Below are 20000 nucleotides of genomic sequence, written 5' to 3'. Positions count from 1 at the left end.
AAATACATATGTGCATTAAACCTTTTATTATCAAAACAATTTTACACAATTAAAACAATGCTGAAAAAATAACTGACTAGATTCTTCTATTTTTATACCACATGCCAAATGGCATTGTATCATTGTTATGCAAATTTCATATGTCTTTATAATTGAAACATTTGCTCATGAAATTCTAAATTCTCTGATATTTAAAATCCTGTTTTGGTTAAGAAAAAAAAACATAATTAAGTGTCTTGAAACCTTCAATATACAACACAAAATGCTCACTATTTAGAAACTTAAGTAAATACAATGTCTACTGCCATAGCTTCTCGCTCAGGCATGTTACTTAGTGTACTGATTATGAGTTCTTTGGCTTCATTCAAATAATCTTTAGACACTGACGAAATAATATAATCACATGGTATGACAACACCACCTCCCTTCTCCATAACTGGAGGCCAAGGGGGGAAACTGGGACATGGATCCCCCAGTGCAATAGCCTCTACTCTGCATCCCTTCTCTATTAATTGTCGAAAAACAAAACCTAATCCTCTTGGGGCATGTCCTATTGGCAAACCTGCAATATCTTTTAACTGAAGATGTCTTTTAGCATCTGTTGTTATTTCATGCAGCTCATTAGGAAATGTAGATAGCTCTGGTACCCAAACAAGAGATGCATGAGGATCAACAATATTTGTATACTCTAAGTCAACCATAAGCCGGTTTGTTGACATGGCAACAGTAGGTGGTCGAATTTCATACACATGGTAACCTTTAATAACTGAATTCTTAATCCATATTTCTGCACTTTCACCAATCTCTACATGTCCTGTTTTGGCTTTCTGAAAAAATGACAGATTAAAATTCAAATTACAGATTATAAAATAATAAGAGTATATAATATTTAGACAATCCTACAGAAATGTTATTCACATAAAATTTTTATATGTCTTAATGTTTTTAAATTTGTTTTTTTAATTACTATTGCAGGTATCCCCTATTTTTACAAGATCAAAACCTTTATTGGAAAGAAACCATTCTGTATCTTATTAACTTAATTACATGAAGACGCCTCAGTGGCACAAAGATGGCAGATAAAGTCCACAGCTGCAGTGCCTGGATTGAATGTCATTTCATCAGAATAACCTATTGGAATACAATCCTTGTGCATCCATTTTTGACAGGAATCACATTCCACCCATGTTGTTCCCACTTGAAGCAAATTTTCTTCTTCAAAACTACCAGAGCAGATGGGACATATTGTTTCAGATGTACCAGAGTTAGCTGCTGCAGCTTTCTTATTGTTCTTCCTTTTTGTTGCCTGTGCAATTCTTGCTGAACACTTTACTTTAACTTGGCTTTGACGTTTGGTACATGTAACTACAGCTGACTTGGATTTACCCTCTCTTGCTTTCTTCTGTGAATAGCGTTTCCTTGCATTTCTTTCTTTTTCTGCTTTCTTTCTGGCAAAATCAAGTTTATGCAAAGCCATTTCTCTTATGGCACCAGCTGATGTCAAGCTGTATGGCAGAGAACTTAACAGTTTTCTGGGTTTACATTTTGCATCAGTCCTCGTTGCTTTTGGTAGTCTGGTTACTTCTAACAAGGCTGGTGAAACATCTACTCCTGTATCAGTATTCTCTGGAGAACTAATCATTCCAGCATTCTGTCTTTCTTCAGGGCCACTTTCCAGAGCAGCAGAAGCAAGCAAGTCCAGTCCAAAGTTTGGTGTTTGCTGTTCCATATCCTGACCATCATGGGATACACTAGCTGTCTCCTTGGGTGTATCTATTGGACTTGTCACAGACAAGACAGAAGAGTGTGTTTTCTCTTTCAATTTTTTATAAACACTGAAGCCTGGAGAAAGAGTTTCAAGATCCCAACCTTCTTCAATTCTCCTCTCGTACCGTTCCCTGGTTGGTGTTCCTATAGCATCGCTATACATCCCAAAAGCTTCTGTTGCTGCTACGGATTTTTTCTCTGGAACCCTATTCTCCTCCGTGTTGCTGGATGTTATAGGTCCTTCCTCCTCTTTATCTTCATCTGTGACAGTGAATGTTTTAGATGGCTTAAGTCTGTCATTTGATATGGCCTGTCTGCATACAGGGTATATGCCAGAGCCTTTGAAAGCTCCAATGACAATACTTGGCCTATAAAATGAAAGGTATGTTTCATTTAACTTTGCTGCAAAGTTCTTTTTGGTAATAGGTTTGTCAGGGTTTAATCTAGTGTTTTTTCGGACTGTAGTATACCATTCCTTTTTGAACGGACCAAATACACCCTTGTCTAAAGGTTGCAAAAGGTGAGTAGCGTTAGGCACTAACCTGTAGATCTCAATTTGCTTGGTTGCTGCTTTGGTAAATATATCCATATTGATATGAGAACTAACACTGTCAATTAGTAAAACCACTGGCCGATCAGCTTTACTCACATTTTCATCAAAGTGGTCTATGAATGCAGAGAAAGTGTTTGAATCCATCCATCCCTTTCGAGTGTAGTGTATTACTGTTCCTCTTGTCGCCCCATTCAAAGGGTCATAGGCAGTTGGTTTAGGCCCTGGATACACACAAAATGGGGGTAACACTGCTCCCTCTGCATTAGCACAGTACATTACTGTCAGCCTTTGCTTTGTGGACCCTCCTGACAGGTGTGGAATATCACCTGAATACCTTTGTCTACATGGACCAATAACAGAACCAGCTTTGCTCCCCATAGTAAACCCAGTCTCGTCTGCATTGAATATGCGGTGGGGCGTGTCTAACATGTCCTGCTCCGACAGAAATGCTGTATATTGGTCAAACCACTTATCTACAACGTCTTTGGTTACTTTTGAACGAGAAGCCTCTAGAAGTGTCTCTTTCCGCTTTTCCAGTTTGTCAGTATGTCTAGCCATAAAGCCATAATACCAAGCATAGCTTGGTCTACTATCTTTAAACATGTTCTTGCGCTTCTCTTTTTTCAGAAAGTTCTGCACTAAATCTAATATATCTGAAGGTCCTAGCCCCATACCCCTTAATGCCATTTCACTGACATAATGAGCTATAACATTTTCTTCATCAAGTGATAAAAAAGGCTTTGGCCCATTTCTACTTTGGACTGATACTTTCCCACTTACTCTTCTCTGGAGGAAGGAAAAGGATAGATCATACTTTGCAGCAGTTTTATTTATACTCTTCCCTGTTTGTACCTCAAATAGAGCCTTTTTAGCCCTTGTATTCCTGGTTGGTGAACAAGGAAAACCTCTTCTATACTTCTTTTTAACCTTGCTAGCTGAACGAATAACTGGACTTCCCTTTGGCTTCACAGGTTTAGTTTTCTCCATTGCAAGTTAACTACTCCTAAAATAAAAAAAATTCACTATATCTTTTATGTCAGTGTATCTTGATGTAACCTCATGTGGAAACCTAATTATTTGTTCGCTTTAAGTACTAAAACTGGGGCTAGATATTGCTGCATTTGTGAAAACTGTAGCCCATACATGAACTGCCCCCCCCCCCCCACCCCCCCTATATACAACTATCGTCTTTCATCATCATATACTATTTTATTTTTACAACTCATACCTCTTAATTAAAGTTTGTTTATGTGTCAGACACAAGGATAGAATCTGCATGTATGTCAAAGTTGCTAATCATGTCCCAGAAAAAATTTCATTGGATATTCGTGTAGTTATTCGGAACTCATAAATGACAAGCCAAAATTAATCCAATATTGATTATATAAGTTCAATTCTTTTTCTTTTGTGAATCTGGGGATTGAAAGGGCTGATTTGATACTCACTTTTGCTGGTGTAAACTTCACGTAATCTGCTTTAAAAACACGCGCGTCTGACATATTCTTCTCGCACAAGCGTTGCAGTGACTAGGATATATATAAAACGAAAGTGGGTCATTTCTAAAAATAGTCCGAATCCAACAGACCTGATCGAAGAAAGTCAAGCAACTCATGTTGCTTAAACGACCAATTACCCACCTTCATAACAGGGCTATCGATGCATTTTTACTCTTCTGTTTTAATTCTATTTATATGTTTTACTAATTTAACTATTCGGAACTGGTCAAAATTCGGAACTGGTAAAACAACTGTACCCTAATTTACCTTTTCTTGATTATCTCCCCTTTGGGTCATGGTCCTTCATTTGAACAAACTTAAATCTCCTTCATTCAACAATGATTTAAGCAAAGTTTCATTGAAATTAGCCCAGTGGTTCTAGGGAAGACAGTGAAAATGTGAAAAAATAATGATGCTGACAACAGATCCTTCAGATCAGGTGAGCTAATAACATATATAATCAGTAAACTGTCTCAGGAACTGTTACAGAGAGAAAAACACTTAAACAGAGAATAGTGAAATCAAACAATTGTGGACAAAAGTAGTAGAATCTTTAATCATTGTATAACCCGATGAAAGTGACAAAACCTATAAGAAATGTTCGTAATCATTAAAATATTTCTAAAAGTATGTGTCCGGGCCGAAACCAACCTTAGGACCTAAACTTATATCACCCGTAACAAAAATTATCCGCATTTAGCGGAAAAACCGGAATTATAATTTCGTATGCGATACGAAACTTTTTTGCTGTTGTTGTTAAACAGTCTTGCTTTGGGCAAATAGGTATAGGGTCTACCCTATACAGGCCTGGAGGAGAATGGGAGTAGAACAGGCCTACAGCTAACAGGTCGACAGGCGAACGAACCCGATACCTCTGCAAGCTCTGACAACAGTGCACAAACCTAGATCTAAAGAACATATATTTACACAAAGAAATTTCTCCCTATGATAAAGTAACTTTGATTCCTTAAATTCACAGATGGTTGATCAACTTACGCGGATGCAGAAAGTATGTTGATGCTATGTCAGTCACCAACGTGTAAGACCTATTACTTGCATCCTCGGGTTTCGAAACTCGCCAGCCCGCGTTAGCACTCGAACCCGATTGAAATGGGACTAGATTCTACATTGTATATATATATTGGCCAATCCGGGGGTAGGAAAGATTAAGGATTATGAAAATTATAGTATGCATACTTCGTTACGTAGTAAAAATATGTGCCATAATTTAAAAGAACTATAAAGAAGATTTTAGAAAATGGAGACAAAGTACTATAACGTTCCGTATGTACATGTCTGCAGGTTTTAATGCGGGTACAGCAGAGTTCCACTCCCTAACTTTATAATTATTAAATAATTCATGCATAAGTTACGTAATATATTCTGAATAGCAGAGATGAACTTGACATAAATCTATTGATACAGAACCGGTGAAGTTTATAACGGTAGTAAGAGGAATTTTAAAACATATTATATTTATTTCATAATGCATGTGTATGAAATAGGGAAAAGCTAACAAAGAAATTTAGTTTGAATGGAATTTCTAAAAAGGTAATCTCATTATTGATCTAGTAATAAGATACTATGCAGTTTATAGATCTAAGTACTAAGATATTATGCAGTATATAGATTAGAAATAAAGTACAAAAAGTTGGAGTGTCATTTGAGGTCACTAAGTCTCTGTTAGTTAAAGGACACCTCGCATGTTTCTAAACTTTTTAATTTTTTCTGCAAAATTAATTCATTTCGTACCTAAAACTACTTTACATGTGTTTTACATGTTGATGAAACAGTTTGTGTAGTTTTTGAGTTTGAAAGCGATGAAATTTAAATCTTGAGATACGCATATTTACTTCGATATTTTACGCGCCTTTGTGTGCGACCTCCAGCGAGAATGTTAGCCATTTCATAAACAGATTAAACGGCGCAAGGACTTTTGTCATTTCAAAAAAAAAAACCCATATACTTTTCAAAACAGCAATTGGGCAGAGACCTGGAGATAAACTGCGCGAAAATGTTTCTATCGAAGCTTAATCTCAGCGAGATTCGTCGAGGCTGGATATTTGGACTGACGCCACTTCGGAAGAGGCGTCTGTCCAAATATCCAGCCTCGACGAATCTCGCTGAGATTATCGAAGCTAAGCTCTGTTACATGCAGGCTTACAGCATATGCATTCTGTTCTGATCGTCAAATTCAATACACACTCGCACCAACTGACCTTCATCTTGTGATACCATATAGGCATAGCTTGTGCTCCCAGTTTCTACCAACTGATAGATTTACAAAATAATAAATCACGCTCAAGATGCTCTTGAACTTGTTGACAAAATAAGATCATGAATTATCGTTGTTTTATACATACCACACTCCGTGTTGTTATTTAACATAAGTACACACATAAACTCAAATAATTGAAGACATTCTCAATTATTTGAAGATAACATCAATTCATTTGATGCGCGCAACAATTTAATTAAAGATCTCTTCAAATAATTAATGATACCTTCAATTCTGATGATCTAGCATTAATTCTTCAACTGAACTGATGCGCACTTTAATTGAATTAATTATCTCTTTAATGAATTGATGCGCGCTACAATTCAATTGAAGAGAGCAATAATTGATATAATGCGCGCATTAATTCATTTGATGAGAGCAATAATTGATTTAATGCGCGCATTAATTCAATTATTGCTCTCTTCAATTGAATTAATGATATCTTTAATTCATTTGAAGATAGCAATATTTCTTTTAGAGAGAGCAACTATATAATTAAAGATATCTTCAATTCAACATATCCACAATTGAATTAATGATATCTTTAATTGAATTGTTGCTCTCTTTAAAGGAATTGATGCGCGCATTAATTCATTATACAAAAGCATTGTAAATGATTTAAAGATATCTTCAATTGAATTAAAGAGATCATCAAATTATTTATAACGAGCTCTAAATTGATTATTGCGAGCAATATTTCTACTAAATTGATGCTCTCATCAATTGAATTGAAGAGAGCAATAATTGAATTAATGCGCGCATTAAATCAATTATTGCTTTCATTAATTCAGTTGATGCGCGCATTAATTCAATTGATGAGAGCAATAATTGAATTGATGATATCTTCAAATAATTGAAGAATTATTTGAGTTTATGTTAATTTGGCGCTCCATATCCATACCTCTTTCATTTTTCATTTGAAAAAAAAAATAAATGTTGCGATGCAATATTGCAGGGAGATAACATTTTATTCATAATGTTGATTTTTTTTTATTCCAAAATTACACATACTTACATAAAGAGTAAGTACTCTCAAATCAAACTTTGTATTAAAATTGTCATATCTTTACAATAGATTATAATATTCTAATTCTGAAATGATACTGTAAATAATTCTGAGATCAGTGCTTTTTATTTCATCAAAATTGATCAAGAAATGAGTTCAGGAAAATTGATTGAATATATATGGTTTTGTATGAAATATTAAGTGGAAATTTTCTTTGGGAACATACTTTAATATGGCCAGGTACTGTACATAAATGTGTCTGAAATATGCTATGTTCGACTATATTTGCTGACGGACGACAATATTATATATCTATATCGTATTTAAAGGTCACGTTATGTACTTATCGTCGCCGACGAAAATATGTGTCGAACGAATATATTACGAATATTACTAATTACAAATCTCTTTTAAGATCGAATTGAAGAAGGAATGAACAGACTGGTAGCCGCCGGGGCGAAACGAATTTGTGTTGCTATGACGTCACAACCACCTGTTTACAGTCGAGTGGGAACTTAAAAATGGCGAGTAGTATTACAGAAAACTTGCTGCTTGTAACAGACTCTTACAAGGTAAACTTAAGAAAGGTTGTAACGTTCGGAAAAACGGTAGGGGAGTCCATGTTTCTTAATTTTACCGGCGTACAGACTCCATGTACGTAACAACTTTCGATTTGTACGATACAAACAATGCCTTTCCATTTTCTTAGTCAGTCTAGGATTGTCAAAAGATTTTAATGTCCACTCCGTGAAAAAGTGAACCGAAAAAAGCCAGTGGTGGAACTATGGGTCCATGGGTGTGGCTGAATAGTAGGAAGGGGTTTAGAAATCGCCCGTTCCTTGGGGATATAATGGGGTAGGTGTAAAGGTAGTGCACACGGACCGTGCTTGGGTTTTAACATGTAAATAATCAACATTGATAGATAAGGTTCAAGTTAAAACCCAATCACCTGTGGTAGTGCATAGCATCCAGTAGCAATGCCATACAAAATTCTAAGATATTCCTCAAAGTAGGGTTATTTTATAATTACATGGTTTAGTTTTATCATTAACAATGATTAAGTATTACATTATTAATATACCCCAAAATAAGTGTTTATCAGACGTTTTTCTAGGGTAACACCCTTCAACCATAAAACAGCATTTTCACCATTTCATTAGGGGAAAAATGGCCCCAACATTGAAACAGGAATTTTTTTTTTAAAGAGGTATAGCACATTTGCTGACGATGCCTCCGACTCAGAAATCTAAATGGAAAACACCGGTTTCCAATAATAGACTGGCGTGTTATATTTAAATATAAGGCCAACGTTTTTGATGTTTCGTTAACCAAGATAAATAACTGCCGCAGTTTAGCATTACTGACATTTATATGAGTCGTTCTTTACTTAATAAACCATTTTCCTATTTGGAATGATGAACAGTACAATATTTTCATAGACCTGTGCATTCATATTACACAACAACCCATTTACATATGGCATTACTTAACTCACTGTTCTGACATGACTGCAGCGCCTTTAATAGATGTCATCAGTTCATTTGCCTTTGGTTGATAATTCGAGTGTTTAGTTTTGCCTAAATATCGTATGACAGTTGCTACATGAGTTTTTATATTTTCTTTTGAGAAGTCAAACTGTATAACAGTTCTTTTCCTCCCTTGGCCTATTTTTACTTATCACATGCTGTGCATTTGTGTCCTTTTTCTTGTAGTATTTGTTTAACTTTTCGTCAGCCACATTATGGTTTGAAAATCCTGTGCACACAGGAACATGTTAGTGTAAACAAACGGAACTACAATGATCTCGGAATAAATTCCTTTTCTTTAAGTCGTAACTTGCAAATATTAGAAGTTATGATGAAAATGACTAATATTTGTATCACATTTAAAAAAAACACCCCCCTCAAGAAAACGACCCCAAAAAAAAAAAAAATGAAAAGCAAAAAAAAAAAATTGGAAAAATATTGGACTTGAACTCGTAATGTATGTTTTAAGTGTAAGATTACCGAGCACCTAAACCACTAGGCCACACAGGCATGGGAGTTTAAAGGTTTAACGTTTGACAGGCTGCTAAATCTCAAGGTAAAATTTTGAGAACAATTTTTTCATATTTTATCCATTTTCAACAAGAGGGCCACCTTAAACCAAATTTCCTCAAACGGACTTATATACAGTCATAATCAAGTAAAACAATTTCAGTGTTTTATTTCTGGTTTAAGGTGGCCTTTTGCAACAGTTTGCAATTTTTATGCCCATTACGTTACATCTACTATATATATATACTCTATATAATCACGGTGATGTTTATGCTTATCAAATAAAGATACAATCAACATATCGATATCTTTTAACTTTGGTAAACACAAGTATAAACTGACATTGTTTAGCAGAATATTTGTAAAAAATGATATTCAAGAAAAAGGTATTTATGTTGGCGAAATTGCATACCAAGTGCGCTATACCCCTTTCTGAACAGTCATTCCCATACAATTCAACGAATTGCTAAGTATTGAACTTCGAGTTAGGGCACAACAATATAACAGTTTCCTTTCTACAACTATCAATGAAACAGAAAATAGAATATCAGTATTATCACACGTGAAATAATCACCAGTTGTTCATTATGAAAATTTAAAATCACCTTTGGTAACATCTCCGTAACGGAGGTTCCAACATCAAACTTACTAAGGTCGTGAAAAATATAGCAACTATTTGTATAATAGTAATATAACTTCGGATAGAAATAATATTGATACAATATTGATTTAAAGAAATGTGTATTTTTTAATTGCTTGAAATAATTGCCTTTCCTGTAAATGAATATTTGGCAATAAAGTTTTTCATTTTCTAAATCTTTCACACTAAAAAACGGTATGAAGGAATAGCTGCCGTCAACATAAGCAACATTTTTCATCATAAAAAAGAGTTCAATCTTGTATTCCAACTTATTTCAAATTCAAGTCGACACCCAGTATTTCCTACAAATACACTTCTACTATTGCATCCAAACTTTTTAATTATAAACAAACTTTGCAGTGCCTATAGATATAGACCATATACTTAATCCACCAACATGTTCTTGTTCTTAATCTTCTTTCAACTATAGTCCAGCTGGACATGTCATTACTGGTGATGTTGATTTAGTTGAAAATTCTAAAAGGTCCTAAATACAGAGAAACTCTGTCTTTCAATTGGCGAGATCTCAATTATGAATTCTATCAATTTGAAAGATTATGCCAGACAATGTGCTAAAAATGAAAAAGAAGAACTTGATACATTGTCAGAATGGGTTAAAAATAGGAATATCAAAATCCTGCATTAGACATATTAAAACAAAAGTACGTACCATCTATCCTTCTGTGTTTAGTAAAACAGAAGTGATAAAAGAATTAGATAGGTTACATGCAGTGATTTTTTTGGGGCTAAAATGCCACCGATATTCGGCTGTTTCCCCTCACTAAAATTAGCTATTTTTTCCCAATTATATATATATGTTTTTCCCAATTTCAAATCTAGGGAAATTAGGCCATTTAAAAAAAAAAGGTTAATGTATATTTCTGACAGAGTAAATACGTTTTTTTTTCTTCAGTTTTATTCTCCAAACCACTGCACATGCAAAAGGTTTTGTAAAGAATATGTAAAACAATAGAGGCATCCATATAAGCAGAGATATGCAACGAAGTATATAGCTTCCAGATGCACATTAAGCCATATTGTTTATAATTTAGTTTGACCGCCATTATATGTAGGGTCAGACTAATAACAGGAAGTGGCCAACAGTATAGGGTTTTACTAAAATCCGAAAAATACAAAACAGGAGAGACATTCTGGAAACTTGATTATTAATATAATATTTACAAGATTATGGGTACAAATGCTGGTGAATTAATAATTTATTATTTTCTTTATGAAATTAGACAATAAGTATTTCTTAGAAAAAGTAAATAATATATATACAAGGTGTGACTTCCAATACATATTTAATGTTAAATAATGAATCTGAATTATTTTATGATTTTAAATCAGATCTGAAATAAACCTCAAACAAAAAAATTATTTGATTATTTTATGCATCTTTACCATTTTAATTTACTATGAATGATTTTTCCCAATTTGAGGAAAATGTCGCTAATTTTTCCCAATTCAGAAGGAGGGGTGGTAGTTTGAAAAAGAAAAAAAATCACTGACATGAGGAATATGTTTTGATTCCAGCTGATAAAGCTTGTAGCAACATTGTCTTTGTTTGTAAGGCTCATTATTACAACCGTATTTCAAATGAAATTGGCATTAATTCCACTTTTGGTAATCGTACTTATACACCAACTGTCCTTTCAAAAGATGAAATTCTTCAAAACCATGCTTCAGTTTTAGACACATCTAATATCCAAGTCAATGGGTTGGATGAATATGAGTTACCATACCTATATTAACAGCTGTGAAGGAGAAACTTCAAACGTACTGTGCGACTACATATGTCAGAAGTGGTGTAAATCAAATGTGGATTCCAAATAATTAGAACTTTTAGTAAACTTGAAATTGCAAAACTTATCTCAGATCAACAACATCAAAACGTATGACTTTTCAACATAACCATTCCTCACGGTGGATTAAAGACTAGACTTTTTGACATCATAGACAGTTGCTTCTTCAACAAAAACGGAAATATTCCTATCTAGTGATCAGTCATCCCAAAAACTACTTTGTTAAACATCACTCTGATTCCACACACAAGTACTCTGAAGTTGAAATAAAAAATATGCTGGAGTTCCTCATTGACAATGTCTTTGTTTTGTTGTTGTTTTTTTCATGCTTTACTTTTAGACATTTACAATTACATCTACATAGATGATCTCACACACAAAATCACACATGCATACAATATCTTCCATACAAAAACTTTCTACATGAACTAGTATTTGACAGCTAGGCATAATTTAAAGGTATTGAAAATATACATATCAACAAAATGATACTAAAAGTAATGATAACAAATATAACCTATAAAGCTTTGGTTTTTCATCACTTGTTATAAACAATATCATATATTGACCATTTACTAAATATTTTGGATTTGCATCCAAATATATTTTCACAGTATTTTTCCATTTTTCTGTAGTACTTAAATAAATTCACTGCCTCAGAAAATTTTGGTCTGATTCCTTGTGATCTGGAATAATATATAAACTTTTTTGATACTACATGTAATAAAAGAAAATTTTCTAAACAGCTTCCTTCTGTATTACCAAGTAAGACTATTCTTCTTGAAATTTTATAACCATTTTCAATTTCATCGAACCATTGCTCAAAATCATTCCAAAATAAGTTGACATATACACAATCATAGAATATGTGAACTATTGTTTCTGCTTCACAATTACAAAAAGTACACAAATTATTGTCTGAAATTTTAATTTTGTAAAGAAAGGAGTTGGTAGCAATGTAATTCATTAGTATTCGGTATTGAAAGTAAATCATTTTTGTCTCTTTTGTACATAAAGATGCATTTACAAAATAAAATGTCCAGTCTTTTCCTGAAATGGGTTCATCTAGTAAAGTTTCCCACTTACCCTGTTTAGAGATTGGGGCTATAAACTCCTTTCCTTTCAATATTTGATATAAAAATTTAACATTACCAGTGATTTTTTAGGCCCATTTTGGGTCCGAATTTCGGCCCTTTCCCCTCCTAAAAATTGCAAATCTTTTCCCAATTTAGCTTGCATTTTTCCCAATAATAAAATTGTGAAAGGAAAACGTATTTGAAAAAAAAATGAATATTCGATGTGAATTATATACCTAAGATTTAACAAAGAGTTATGGTAATGATGATTTGGATAGAATAGTTGAAAATTTTAGAAGGTTGAAGAAAATTAGATGTGTAAAATAAAGATAATATAATGTTTGATATGATTTTAAAACTTATTTATGATAATTGATTTTTCCCAATTTGACTGAAATGTTGACAATTTTTCCCAATTCGAAAGCCACAGGACCCTTGTAAAAAATGTAGAAAAATCACTGATTACATGTTGACAAAACTTTTTGTACAATACATATTTCAATATGTTCATTATCTTCATGAATTCTACCTTCTTTCAATGCAATGGTATCTCTTTTGACTTTTGATGGTATTTTTGATATTACATGAAAATAGTCTAAAAAGTTATTAGTACCAAGCACTCCTTTTATTTCATTAAAACATCTAATGTTTCCATGTTCAGACACCAGATCCTCTAGGTTTTTAATACCATTATCAACCCATTTTGTATAGAATGCCCACTTTTGTACACAGCAAAAGTTTCTAATATCTAACCACAGGTAGGTTGATACGTGTTCAGGACTTTTCTTAACCTTTACTAATGCTTTAATAACATCTCTCCAAAATTCATTATCAATAAAAAAACACAAAACTCTTGAAGTTTTTCTTTTGTTAAATAAAAAATGAAATCTATATTCTTAAGGTTAAAAATGCAATGTAACAAATGCTGCCAAGCACCTTCATATTTGGTCAGGTACCTTTTAACCCATTTTAATTTGATATATGAAATGAAAGAGGGTATGTGAACCATGTTTAACCTTCCATCAACTACCAATGAGTGTATTTCTTTTTACCTTTTCTGTCTTATATCCCCAAATAAATTTGAAAACTATTTTATTTATTTCATCCAAAATATTCTTTGGAGGGTCTGGCAAGGCAGAAAATAAGTGTATCAGCTTAGGCAGTGCTAATGTTTTAATGATTGTTATTCTCCCAATAGGTGTTAAGTCTCTTTTTGCCCATGATCCTAATAACCTTTTAATTGAAGTAATTTTGGATTGATAATTACATGTTATCATATCTTCAAGGTTTTTGGTAAAATTTATTCCAAGAAGTTTAAAACTGTCTTTACCCCAGCATATTTGCAAATCAGGAAACAAAGTCTCAGCTGAACCAGTTCTACTGCCAATCCATACTGCTTGTGATTTTGTAATATTAAGTTTCAGACCTGAGATACTACCAAACTTGTCAATAACACTCATTGATTCTCTTAGAGAATATTCACTTCCATCTAACAGTAAAAATGAATCATCTGCATATTGCCCTAATTTATTTTCTTCCCCACCAATAGTTATACCCTTAATATTTACATTTTCTTTGAGTGAAATTGCTAGTAACTCTACTGTTATGATAAAAAGATATGGAGCCAAAGGATCACCCTGTCAAAAAGATATGGAGCCAAAGGATCACCCTGTCTGCAACCCCTCTCAAGGCTAAACAATTCTGATGAATGGCCATTATTTATTACACAGCTAGTGCTGGATGAATAAAATGTAAGAAACCATTTGATAAGAGAATCACCAAAATTAAATGACTTAAGAGCCTTGACAATAAAATCCCATTCTAATGAGTCAAAAGCCTTTTCAAAATCTAATAGTCCAAACTGTTTTTGTCTTTGTGGTCTTTGGTGATCAGGTCTTCCAACAGTCTGTTGGAATCCCCATGGACATGAATTGTGCTCCTTTGTTAGCTGACCTGTTTTTATATTCCTATGAAGCAAAATTTATTCAAAAACTTCTATGTGAGAATAAAAAATCTCTTGCTGTGGCCTTCAATTCGACATTTAGATATATCGACGACATATTATCTATTAACAATAATAATTTTCATTCATATGTCGATTCGATATATCCCAGTGAACTCAAAATAAAAGACACCACAGAGTCGCCCACTTCTGCTTCATACTTAGATATTTTATTGAAAGTAGATATTGACGACAAACTAACAACTCAACTTTATGACAAACGGGATGATTTCAGCTTCTCCATCATCAACTTTCCATATTTATGTATCAATATTCCATTATCACCTGCATATGGTGTTTATGTCTCTCAACTGATTCAATACACAAGAGCTTGTTCTAACTGCTTATGGTCAGTTTTTAAAATTTGTTCAAATAAAGGGCCATGCCCCATTTAAAGGGGAGATAATCACAAAAATGCAAAAATAGGGTGGGGTCATTTAAAAATCTTCTTCTTAAGAACCACAGGGCCAGAAGAGGTGAAATTTACATGAAAGCTTCCTGACATAGTGCAGATTCAGGTTTGTGAAAATCATGGTCCCTGGGGGTAAGATGAGGCAACAATAGGGGATCAAAGTTTTACATACAAATATATAAGAAAAATCTTTTACAATCTTCTCAAAAACTACTGGGCCAGGAAAGTGGAAATGTACATGAAAGCTTTCTGACATAGTGCAGATTCAAGTTTGTTAAAATCATGACCCCCGGGAGTAAGATGAGGCGACAATAGGGATCAAGGTTTTACATACAAATATATAGGGAAAATCTTGAAAAATCTTCTTCTCAAGAACCACTGAGCCAGAAAAGCTGATATTTACATGAAAGCTTCCTGACAGTACAGATTCATATTTGTTAAACTCATGACCCCTGGGGTTAGGATGAGGCCACAATAGGGGGATCAAAGTTTTACATAACTAATGAATAGAAAAAAAATATTTAAAACTTTTCTCCTTAAGAACCATTGGGCTAAAGAAGTTTACATTTGCACCAAAGCTTTCTGACATAGTGCAGATTGAAGTTTGTAAAAATCATGGTTCCCGGGGGTAAGATGAGGCCACAGTAGGGGATAAAATTTTGCATACAAATATATAGGGAAAATCATTAAAAATCTTCTTCTGAAAAATCAATGGCCAGAAAAGTTTACATTTACATGAAAGCTTCATGACATAGTGCAGATTCAATTTTGTAAAAATCATGGCCCCCGGGAGTAGGTTGGGGCTTCAATAGGGATCAAAGTTTTACATGAGAATATATAAGAAAAATCGTTATACATGAGCCATTCAGGTGAGTGATGTGGCCCGTGGGCCTCTTGTTTCATATTTTCGGGGTCCAATTTGGTCAGTAATTAAAACATCTGTGAAAAGATTCACTCAAAACAAGATGGATTTTTTACATATTTTTAAATACTCACCTGATATTTTTCAGGGATGGCTCTTGCATTAACTAAAAAATCTTGGCGACATGTTATATAAATTGTACAAATTATACAGGAATGACTGCTGAAGATTATTACCACATATACATCCAGTGTACATGTTCTCATAAAAGTTATTCAGAAAACACATCCATTAATTTATTGTGTAGAGTTACTAGAGTGACCCGTTTGCAATGTGAAAGATGAAGAAGAAAAAAAGCCACATTAGTTTTGAAAATAGTTAATTAAAAGATAATTGAATCATTGAGACAAGTTTCATGTATATTTCAATTGTAACAACATTTGTAATGTTGGATAACGGTAGACTACCATTTGTAACAACTGAATCATAATTCTTAATGTTAGTAAATGGAGCAAAACTATAAATATAACTGAATCATAATGTTAGTAAATGGTGTAAAACTATAAATTCAACAAATCAACATGGATTTGATAGTACAGTTATTTGTTGTCGGGATATGACATTTAAGGAAGGATTTTCAACTTGAAAAGTGGTAAAAAAAAAGAAGTCAATTTCAAAGAAAGAATAACATATATAACTACGAATGAAAATAAGACCATTTGTCCTGAAAGATAAATGAAAATAAAACCATTCTTCCTGAATGATTAATGAAAATAAAAGCTGCAATCTTCCTGATTGATGAATGAAAATAAAACCATTCTTCCTGAAAGATTTAAATGAAAATAAAACCTCTTCCTGAATGGTAACTGCAAAATTGGAAGTAACTAAACTAACAAACCAATGCATCATGATGTTTAACTAAAATTTATTATACCCCCCGAACGAAGTTCTGGGGGGTATATAGGAGTCACTCTGTCTGTCCGTCTGTCCATCTGTCTGTCTGTGCAGATTCGTGTCCGGGCCATAACTTCTTTGTTCTTTGACTAGGCATACCATATTTGGCACACAGGTAGATCACCATGAGACGATGTGTCAAGTACCTTCATGACCTCTATATGACCTTGACCCTTGACCTCAAGGTCAAAATTAAAGGTTTTTTACAATGGATTCGTGTCCGGGCCATAACTTCTTTGTTCTTTGACATAGGCATACCATATTTGACACATGAGTGTATCACCATGAGACGATGTGTCATGTACCTTCATGACCTCCATATGACCTTGACCCTTGACCTCAAGGTCAAAATTAAAGGTTTTTTACAATGGATTCGTGTCTGGGCCATAACTTCTTTGTTCTTTGACATAGGCATACCATATTTGACACATAAATGTATCACCATGAGACGATGTGTCATGTACCTTCATGACCTCCATATGACCTTGACCTCAAGGTCAAAATTAAAGGTTTTATAATGGATTCGTGTCCGGGCCATAACTTCTTTGTTCTTTGACATAGGCATACCATATTTGACACATGAGTGTATCACCATGAGACGATGTGTCATGTACCTTCATGACCTCCATATGACCTTGACCCTTGACCTCAAGGTCAAAATTAAAGGTTTTTTACAATGGATTCGTGTCCGGGCCATAACTTCTTTGTTCTTTGACATAGGCATACCATATTTGACACATAAATGTATCACCATGAGACGATGTGTCATGTACCTTCATGACCTCCATATGACCTTGACCTCAAGGTCAAAATTAAAGGTTTTATAATGGATTCGTGTCCGGGCCATAACTTCTTTGTTCTTTGACATAGGCATACCATATTTGACACATGAGTGTATCACCATGAGACGATGTGTCATGTACCTTCATGACCTCCATATGACCTTGACCCTTGACCTCAAGGTCAAAATTAAAGGTTTTTTACAATGGATTCGTGTCCGGGCCATAACTTCTTTGTTCTTTGACATAGGCATACCATATTTGACACATAAATGTATCACCATGAGACGATGTGTCATGTACCTTCATGACCTCCATATGACCTTGACCTCAAGGTCAAAATTAAAGGTTTTATAATGGATTCGTGTCCGGGCCATAACTTCTTTGTTCTTTGACATAGGCATACCATATTTGACACATGAGTGTATCACCACGAGACGGTGTGTCATGTACCTTCATGACCTCCATATGACCTTGACCTCAAGGTCAAAATTAAAGGTTTTATAATGGATTCGTGTCCGGGCCATAACTTCTTTGTTCTTTGACATAGGCATACCATATTTGACACATGAGTGTATCACCATGAGACGATGTGTCATGTACCTTCATGACCTCCATATCACCTTGACCTCAAGGTCAAAAGTAAAGGTTTTTACAATGGATTCGTGTACGGGCCATAACTTCTTTGTTCTTTGACATAGGCATACCATATTTGACACATGAGTGTATCACCATGAAACGATGTGTCAAGTACCTTCATGACCTCTATATGACCTTGATCCTTGACCTCAAGGTCAAAATTAAAAGGTTTTTTTTTTACAATGGATTCGTGTCCAGGCCATAACTTCTTTGTTCTTTGACATAGGTATACCATATTTGACACATGAGTGTATCACCATGAGACTATGTGTCATGTACATTCATGACCTCTTTATGACCTTGACCTTTGATCTCAAGGTCAAAATTATAGGTTTATGCCATGGATTTGTGTTCGGACTATATCTTCCATTTTCTTCTACAAATGCATACCATATTTTTACACTCAGGAAAGAGGTAATTTATACCTATTAACAACACCCTTTGGGAGATTGGGGTAAGCGGGGGGTATTCTTAGTGAGCATTGCTCACAGTACATCTTGTTACTGATTGATATCTAGAGAATCACCAGACATGATCTACTACTAACAACTGTCTGTGTTTTAATTGTTAGCACAGTCACCAACCTGTAGGTCCATCTCTCTAGATATGATAGTATGTGAACCAGCACTTGTAGATCTGTATAATAGGCAAGCAGTGTAAACTGGTGAGAAAGTTAATATAGTGTAAACCGGTGAGAAAGTTAGTGTAGTTTGTGATGCTACAGGTATATATCTATGCGGGTAGAAACTGGTGAGAAAGTTTTAAAATGGAGTTTGTGATGCTACAGGGAATGTATCTTTGCGGGTAGAAACTGGTGAGAAAGTTAGTGTAGTTTGTGATGCTACAGGTAATGTATCTATACAGGTAGAAACAGGTGAGAAAGTTAGTGTAGTTTGTGATGCTACAGGTATTACATATCTATGTAGGTAGAAACAGGTGAGAAAGTTAGTGTAGTTTGTGATGCTACAGGTATTTATCTATGCGGGTAGAAACTGATGAGAAAGTTTTAAAATGGAGTTTGTGATGCTACAGGGAATGTATCTTTGCGGGTAGAAACAGCTAGGTGAGAAAGTTTGTGTAGTTTGTGATGCTACAGGTACATATCTATGTAGGTAGAAACTGGTGAGAAAGTTAGTGTAGTTTGTGATGCTTCAGGTAGAAACAGGTGAGAAAGTTTGTGTAGTTTGTGATGCTTCAGGTAGAAACTGGTGAGAAAGTTTGTGTAGTTTGTGATGCTACAGGTACATATCTATGTAGGTAGAAACTGGTGAGAAAGTTTGTGTAGTTTGTGATGCTACAGGTACATATCTATGTAGGTAGAAACTGGTGAGAAAGTTAATATAGTTTGTGATGCTACAGGTAATGTATCTATGCAGGTAGAAACAGGTGAGAAAGTTAGTGTAGTTTGTGATGCTTCAGGTAGAAACAGGTGAGAAAGTTAGTACAGTGGAGGCTCGTTAATCCGGACACTTTGGTTCCCAGCGAAATCGTCCGAATAAATGAAGCATCCGGATAATTTAATCGCATATTTTCTATCTTTACATAAGTAACCAATATATGCTTACTTTATTGATGCATAGTGAATTAAACACATTCTATCATTGGATTTGACCATTTGCATTAGTAAATAAATTATGATGATGTTAACATTTACATGTATTTCAAAGCACTAAAATTTAATGTACGTGTTCAGTG

At 34.2% G+C, this 20000-nt stretch overlaps 2 protein-coding genes across 3 annotated transcripts in view; one reads left to right on the top strand and one right to left on the bottom strand.

Moving 5' to 3' along the window:
* LOC125656410 (uncharacterized) overlaps positions 1-4913 on the bottom strand; it is a 100824-nt gene extending 95911 nt beyond the window's left edge. Inside the window, exon 1 of the mRNA XM_048887016.2 lies at positions 4813-4913. The gene's annotated coding sequence lies outside the window, so the exon portion shown is untranslated. The remainder of the gene's footprint in view (positions 1-4812) is intronic.
* A 2599-nt stretch (positions 4914-7512) lies between these two features.
* LOC125653325 (nicotinamide phosphoribosyltransferase-like) overlaps positions 7513-20000 on the top strand; it is a 40354-nt gene continuing 27866 nt past the window's right edge. Inside the window, exon 1 of one of the 2 annotated variants that reach the window (XM_048882753.2) lies at positions 7513-7672. In XM_048882753.2, the coding sequence (XP_048738710.1) occupies positions 7622-7672 (51 nt within the window). In that variant the 5' untranslated portion in view covers positions 7513-7621. The remainder of the gene's footprint in view (positions 7673-20000) is intronic. The other variant, XM_056144779.1, reaches the window with a different exon arrangement.

The sequence above is a fragment of the Ostrea edulis genome, chromosome 7 (assembly GCF_947568905.1).
Source record: "Ostrea edulis chromosome 7, xbOstEdul1.1, whole genome shotgun sequence".
Classification (NCBI taxonomy): Eukaryota; Metazoa; Mollusca; class Bivalvia; order Ostreida; family Ostreidae; genus Ostrea; species Ostrea edulis.
Note: the sequence above shows the minus strand (reverse complement) of the source record. Positions and strands in the feature narration are given on the sequence as shown.